This window comes from Abrus precatorius, unplaced genomic scaffold (genome assembly GCF_003935025.1).
Source record: "Abrus precatorius isolate BTA unplaced genomic scaffold, Abrus_2018 Scaffold7, whole genome shotgun sequence".
Classification (NCBI taxonomy): domain Eukaryota; kingdom Viridiplantae; phylum Streptophyta; class Magnoliopsida; order Fabales; family Fabaceae; genus Abrus; species Abrus precatorius.
This window is the reverse complement of record NW_020874417.1, coordinates 17,242,598-17,250,686: the sequence shown is the minus strand read 5'-3', so window position 1 is coordinate 17,250,686 and position 8,089 is coordinate 17,242,598. Positions and strand designations below refer to the sequence as shown.

The 8,089-nt window shown below is 33.6% G+C and overlaps 1 protein-coding gene across 1 annotated transcript; it reads right to left on the bottom strand.

Moving 5' to 3' along the window:
* Positions 1–3,393: 3,393 nt before the first annotated feature.
* Positions 3,394–6,046, bottom strand: LOC113872680. The gene has a single exon (XM_027510412.1). The coding sequence runs from the start codon at positions 5,342–5,344 to the stop codon at positions 3,908–3,910; it is 1,437 nt and encodes a 478-aa protein (XP_027366213.1). The 5' UTR covers positions 5,345–6,046; the 3' UTR covers positions 3,394–3,907.
* Between the last annotated feature and the right edge of the window lie 2,043 nt (positions 6,047–8,089).

Genomic DNA, 8,089 nt, shown 5'->3' with positions numbered 1-8,089 from the left:
ATAGAGTAGTGATATAATATCATCATTTTGGTTTGTCAAAATATTTTTGTCATTTTCCAAACTGGGCCACATTATAATGATGTTTAATATACTAATAATATGTATCTATAATTTATATTAATAAAACTATCTGTTAGTACGTACGGTATATCATATGTTAATGTCGATAATATATATGTATAAGATACAAAATATTTTAGTAAAGATTAACCTAATACTAAACTGGTAACATATTACATTTTTTGAACAGAAGACTAAAGTGATGACCCGTACATTCATGGACTCAAATAGGTCTTTGTCTTTTTGTGGCATCAGGTACTTGAATTGATGCTTTCCGGGCGAAGGAATGAATTGAAGCGAAGGGTGAGTGCAGCTTTTTCATGAGAGGGGAAAAGTTGTTAATCTTTTTTTAAGTTTAGGCTCAAAATTATAGGGCACTGTAGGCTGGGAGGGTGGGAGGGAAAGGCCAAAAAAAAAAAAGGGCATCACTGTTAAAGTGCACAAAAGCGAAGGCTTGTTCACTGGCAATGGGCCACCATGCATCATGCTAAATGAAATGTCAAAGTTAGTGGCATCCAATCTCACAGAAGGCCTAACAAATCTCCCAAAATCCCACACCTGTAATCATTTCATTTTTATTTCAATTTTGATATACTCTTTACTAGTTTATAAAAAGTAAATGTGAATGCTGCTTACTTTTTGGGAAAGTACCCCTATGGTTTTCTATGATTCATGTGCCTTTCCTTTTTAAAAAACATTCAAAAATATTTCAAGGCCATCGATTGATATTACATGTCCCTCTCTCACCCTTCTAAATTTAAACCCAAAGGAAAGATGAAAAAAATTAAGATCATGATCTATCAATCAAGGAAATCAAAAAGATTTTTAACTTTTGGACTGGATTATATCCCGGACATTTCATGCAAAAGACAAGCCACTATGACAAATTAAATTATAACCATTCACGAGTGCTTCAAGTTCGTGTCCTTTCTCCCTTTCTTTCTTCTTTTTTGTTTTCTTATCACACTTTTAATCTTTATTTAAATAAAAATGAATCCAGTCCTCTCCTTTAGGGCAAGTACTTAATTCTGGCTTGCTCGTTAGAACCGCATAATTAGATCCCACCACACTAGCCCTTGAATATAAGGGCGGATTTATATGAGGTTAAACAAGGTTTTACATTAAAGAAATTTGACTTGTATAAGATCTCAACCAAACTTATTTATTTGATTTAGATTTTTCCCCCCTAAGATTTGACTTAGTTTTTTTTTTTTTAAAGTTTAATTTGATCTAAAAGTCTAGGTAAACTTACTCCTAGTAAAATATTTTAAATAGATTACCTAATTTATCTTTTCATAAGCTAATAGATTTAAATCTTTTGTTGGTTAACAGTGTAAATCTTTAGACTAAAAAAAAATTAATTTCAAGACATTATAAAAATACTTAATATAATAATAAAAACATTATTATATTTAAATTTACTTAAATAGTTTGATTGCTAACTATAAAAGACCTTTCGGATGACCTAAAAGCTTAGTTTTTTGTTAAATAATTTGTACAGATTTTAAATCCATTCAATAAATAAACTTAGGCTAAACTAGACTTAATGTTGATCACGTTATAATAATCAAAGAATTACTTGAACTATTTTAATCTCTATATATTTAAAAAAAAAAAAAAAAAACCTTGTGATGTTTCCTCCTTCTCGTGCAGCTTGTTATGTAACTTTCACCCTTTTTTGATATTATGCACAAAATAGGGTGAAATGTGAATAATTTGACCTGCTAGGTGACTATACTAATTAACAAAGTAACTAACAGCTAGAGATTATAAACCAGGATGATAATGTGACATGCTTATTAACTCTAAAAATATGTTAGTGTCTAATTTATGTTTATATATTATTATATTGAATTTATGTTGGGTTTTATCCATGTCGTATATACTTTTAAATTCTAACCGATTTATTATTTGTGCATTTATTCTCTTCATATTAAATGCTTTTTTTTTTCCTTTTTAAATCAATTCACCGAACTCAACTTAAATTATGATCAGGACTAATTTTTTTTTTAAATTAATCTCCCTTTTTACAATCATTTATCTTACATTTTATTTATACTCTTTTTTTATAATTCTGTTTGTATTTATTATCATATCTCTTATTTAATTCTTTTTTAAAAAATTGCAGTGATATTATGTTTCTTATTTGGAAATATAATCCCATATCTTCCACCCTCGGGCCCTGGAACTTTTTGATCTGTGGGGTTTTCGTTTCATTAACACTTCTCAACCACATCAACGACTTCCTAGACCCCACTGTTAAATCAACTCATATACTTTCATATTGATTTATTTTATCATATTATATATTTATATCTTCGTTTTTATTTTATTTGTCTTCTTATCTTCCTCTTCCACCAATTTAATATCCCAAAATAGAGTGTGAGAATGTTTCCTTGTAAAATTCCTCAAGATAAAAGTCTCATTTATGAGCGTAAATAGAGCATACGCGCGCCTTTCCATTGCCTTCCCTTTCCTAGAGGAACAATATTTTGGTGCGAAATCGAAATCAGACAAAAGTAAGGAGAGATATTTCATTATTCAAATTAGACACTTTTTCCTTTTTCCTTTTTTCAGTGTACAATTAATGATTTTACATACGTACGTACCAAGATAATTGGCTCACCTAGTCACCGTTGAATTCATAATATAGCACATCCTGGCCTCATATTCGCCTATATAAATAATTTATTTTATACAATAAAGTTATGTATGTGTGTGTTACACTAAGAAGAGAAAAACTATGGATAAGAAAATTTACCTGACGAAAAAAAAATTATAAAATTTATCACAGGTAAGAATAGTATAACTCCAGTGTAAATTATGTGAGCCAATTTTGGAGTGCTTACGTACACATTTACGTCTCTTCTCTCCAATGTGACTATTCCTAAAATCTGGAAAAAGAAAGATGATCGAGGAGAAAAAAAAACTTTGTCTTAGTCAGGAAAATGCGCAGGCCTGAAATGTTTGCGTCAATTATTGTATTTCTTTTGTTTTGAAAAACAAACAATAAGTGGAAGAGGGAATGTATGGACCCATGCATATATACATGCCCATGTGTAATGTGTTTTATATTTTATTGTCATAATCTTGAAAAGTTGAGAACATATGAATATGTCTTTGATTTCGATAAAACAAGAATGCGGCCGCTAAGAATTCCCGAAATCTCGCCACCAATTACTCCTAGAACCCACAACATAACATATAATCGGTGTTAAATTAAAGACTCAGAGAGAGAGAGAGAGAGAGAGAGATCTTTGTATACATTAGATGCCAAATGAATTGAAGGCGTATAAAAACAAAAAGAGAGAGGGACACATTCGGTTTGTGTAAATGTGTTCAATCAACGCAGCAGACTATATATTTATTTCTCTTATAAACTCAAGCAAGTCAAAACCAAGATCCATATATAATAATCTCACACCGATTGACATAGCAGAGACACAATAAAGTGATAAACACTTTGAAACCACCAGGATCCTTTTGCATAAAGGCGTGTTTATATGATTAAAAGCACAAATCAAAATTTGAGTGAAAAGAGAAAATAATAGAGAGAGAGAGAATGAAAGAGAGAAAGACAAGCTAGCTGTTACTTATTTACACATAATTTGAGGGGACCCAAAATACAATGAAAAGAAAAAATAAATTAAAGCAGTGTTTAATTTAATTAATTTGATGGTCATAGTTAAGATGAGGATACCAAGATTCTCTCTTTCATGCATTAGAATTATACTGCCATAGTATTAGTACCATTAGTTGCTTTAAACTTTATGAAATCACAAATATCAATCTCTTTTCTTCTTATTCTGTTTCTTGGTCCATCGTTTCGATCTTTCGGTGAGGCACTTTAATCAGAAGAACAATTAATCCAAGATTCCACCATACCTTGGCTTCTTGCGGGCACAGTGAACTCTGGCCCCTTCTCTCCATGAAAACCAGACGAAGAAGAAGCTGAGTAGTGTACTTTGCCATTAGTGACTCGCTCTGCAATATCACTGTAGCTGACAGTGCCACTGAGAATTCCTCCTTCTCCACCGTGATCACAATCATTGTTGGTAATGGTGCCCGTTCTTTGGGCCCATTCCGTTGAAGAGTCATTACTCAAGTGATTGTTGTTGCCACTTGACAATGCTCCCACTCCAACCGATGTTGACGAAACCATGGTCTGATGAAGACAGTTGAGGTCGGTGTTAACATGGTCGTGTCTCAACCCCAATTCCTCGAAGACCCCCATTTTGAGATTCTGCGGAATTTCCAAAGAAGGTTGGGTTTTGGAGGCGAGAAGAGAAGAATGGCCAAGAGGGTACTTGGGTGATGCTTGAAGAGCAGTGTTTTGAAAGCCGAGAACCGGGTTTTGCATGTTAAAGTTGAGTAGTTGTTGGTAGTTAATGGAAGTTGAATTAGTAGTAGAGTTAGTTGAGTTATTAGAAGGGAGTAACAAGTTGTCCACCGTGGAAAAGGAGTGAGGAAAAGGGTGAAGATTTCGAAGTTTCTGCGCGAAAGGGCGAAGAAGATAAGGAGGAGTTGTTGAAGGGTCCAGAGGGTTGGAATTGGATCTCAAAGTTGATGAAGCAGCAGAAGCAAAGAGATCCAACCTGGTTCTCGGGAAAGGCGAGGAAGTGAAGGGTGGTGCGGGTATGCCAGTGAATTCCTGAACCATGGCTCGGAAATTTGTGGTGTCTGTGGTTAGCACAGTGGTAGGTGCACGCCTCGAGGCTCTGGACCGTTTCTTTGGGTTTCGAACCACGTTGCTGTTGTTGTGGGTTTGATCATTGTTGGCGGCTGACACCGAAAGCATTAATCCTCGGGAACCACTTTCATGAGGCAAGATTTGATGTGTGGTAGAAAAAGCATTAGTATTGCTGCCTCTTGTTTGTCTTGAAAGAAAAGCGTGGTTCTGGGACGAGGGTGAGGATGATGAACAAGGTATTATCATGCCACCAAGATCGGTTAGGTTGGGTTCGGATCTACCAGGCTTGGACCACATCACATCAAGGTTTAACTCCGAGTTTGTGTTGGAAAGTGATGTTGATCTTTGTGTAACTGGATCCAACAAGTTTGATAAAGGGTCGAACATGTGGGTATTTTGGTGGTGAGGAGGGGTAATCAGTGGATGCAAGTTTTGGAGGTTAGTAGTAGTGCCAGTGCCGAAGGGAGCAACTTGGCTTGGTGGTAGTTGGTTGTTTAAGAACACAGAGAGTGATGATGATTCGGCGCGTGAATCATACTCCTCTTCACCACCGCTTGAGGATTGCATACTCCCACTAGTGTTACCCGAATCCATGAGAGCAGAAAATGGAAAGACGTGAAGGAGACAAGTGCAGAGATTTTGATTACTTACTTGCACATACCCATATGAATTTAAGAGGGTGCTACGGAATGAGGTATGGGAGCATAACAAGAGAGAGATTTTTCCGGTTGTGGAAGGAAAAGCTAGTTAGATGATATATAGGTAGGTTTTGTTTGAGAAAGTAGCACCACCCACCAACGTCTTTATGGCTCTGATCTGCGACCAGCACACAGTGCTTGCCTCACTTTTCCTTAATCTGTGTTTGTGCAAAAGGGTGTTACGTAAACAAGGGAATAAACAGCCCACGGATGATGGTGTATTTAATACTCTCAGAGAGGTTGTGAATATGAGTTACTCTGTTTGTGAGGGTGAGAGAAGTTTTTGCTCTCTTTTTCTTGCTTCTGTGACCTGGGCTTTGGATTACTAAGATTGAGAATGAAATGATCCTGTATTAGGGTTTCAAAGTGAAACACAAAAGGAAGAGAGAGAAAGAAAGAGAAAAGGATAGTTCTTTAGCCTTTTTCCCCTATAAAAAGAGAGGCTGCTTCTGATCAATGTGTTTTCATCCGAAAAATATCAGCGTGGGGCAGCAATGGGAATGAAAGAGAGAGAATGGGGGGGTTTAGTGATGGTAGGCTCAATGGGGTCAAAGTATGTGAGATTTGTGGTTTTGATTTGTAGAGTGAGATCGAGAAAAGACACGAGGTTAAGGAAGATATGGGTTATCGGAATAATATACAAGAATTGAAAAGGTTATTTATTAATTAAAAACGTTATTTTCCTACTGTTCGTCTTGTATTTTGCGGAATAATGAGGTGTGCAAGCAACCAAATTAGAGTGATGGTTGTTGAATTGCATAAAGGAAAGAGATCAACCATATTTAGCTTTTCAAATTGCGTCAAGAAATGAATATAAACATTTGCATATATAATGTAAAACAAAATATTAAGATTGTTACGGATTATTACATTCAATAATTCTTGTAATTTTACAATTATTTTTTATATTTAATTTTTATTTTCCTTTTTTTAATTTTATCACGTTATCCTTTTTTTTGTCTTATTTTTCTCTGCAATCTATCCACTTTATACCCTGAAATGGATTTCAACTGATAATTTCCTTAAACCAAAAAAATTAAACAAACTATGTGACTTGTTTGTTTCCAATAGTTTTGACCCAGTCAGAAAACGTGATATATAAATTATTAAAAAGGGGATAAAATCTGAGAGAATCTTCCGCTGCTAAAGATGTAGAAGAGAAATCATGTATACTTAATATCTTATACTATTAGATTATCGTTTTTCCTATGACCTTTTTTTATTTCAACGTCTAAAAAATAACGTTGTATATATGTAATATTATATGTGATTTTTTAAAATCTTTTTGAAATATGTGTATTAAAAAATATTTATCATAATTAAAAGAGATAAAAAAATATATCATTCTAATGATAAAACAACATTTTCCTTTGTTTTTTCGTGTTTATGATGCTGATACTCCCTATGAAGTATAGGAAAAAAGACTCCAATTTATTTTACTAGGTGTTCGAAGGCTAGATGGATGAATCAGCTCAACTACATTCAAGTTCGCTCCAACCAACCAAACACGGAACCGAGGATGAACAAGTTCCCTTTTCTCTTTGTGCATGTGTTTTAGGGAAGGGGAAGCTGTTCAATATAAAATGAATCTCAAATAATCTTCAAATACTGTGTTCATTATTTTTTTTCTATTAGAGAAAGTTCAGTTTCTATTTATCTATCACTTTAAAGTTTTCAAAATAATATCAATTATTATTTAATTATGTTTTTATAAAAAAAATTAAAAGAGTATTAATATAAAATGTCAAAATAATAAATGAAAGAGATAAAAAAAATATTAAAATTTTATAAATAATTTTAATTTAAATGGAGGCTGTAATAGCTTAGTTGGTAGAGTGTAGCGGTCCATAACCATTTCTACGTGTAATGTACCCATTTTCCTATTCGATTTACCTTTGCTCTGGGATTTCCCCTAAAATACCAAATCCATTCATCAAAAACTTGTACACTCTATTTCTCGTGCTTTCTAGATTTACACGTGTAATATGTTTGCAATTCCCTGCCTACAACAAATTTAAACCCTTTTCGTGTTAAATGAATTGTTCAGCTTATCTAAAACTTAGGTTCCATTTCATCGTTACTTTTTTTAATTTATTAGGGTATCACGTCTTTATACAGAGAAAAATCTGTGATCATTCATTGTCATATGACTCATATTTATCTACGTAATAAAAAAATATAAGGCCTAATATGTGTATTACAGTGTGCAGTACAGTTAGTTTAGTTTTCTTTGTAGATAATATGGGCCCTCAACTAAAATTTACTATTTTTATCAAAATTAATTAACATTATTGTTGTAATTAAATTTTCAGGAAGTTCAGTAATCGAAAGCTACAGGCACACATCCACGTGATTATCTTATTCTATCACAATGATTAGTCAAATATGAAAGAACTGTAAGTATATAAAGGAGATGCCATACGGTCTTACTACGCTACTTCTATTTTATGTTCTCCTTTATTCTGCTTACTTTTCTTTAATATTTGTGCTATTAGATACCGTCATTGTTTAGTTTCCTACCCCAGAAGCTTTTTTCAACCACAATATTGATATATTACTTTATCGCTAACAAAAAGTCCAAACATGGAACTGTAAACGGATTTGACTTTTCCTTTAACTATAGATATGCAAACGTGGCCCC

Excerpts from the sequence above, each read along its gene's own strand:
- LOC113872680 (XM_027510412.1), bottom strand. The coding sequence starts at position 5,344 with ATGGATTCGGGTAACACTAGTGGGAGTATGCAATCCTCAAGCGGTGGT.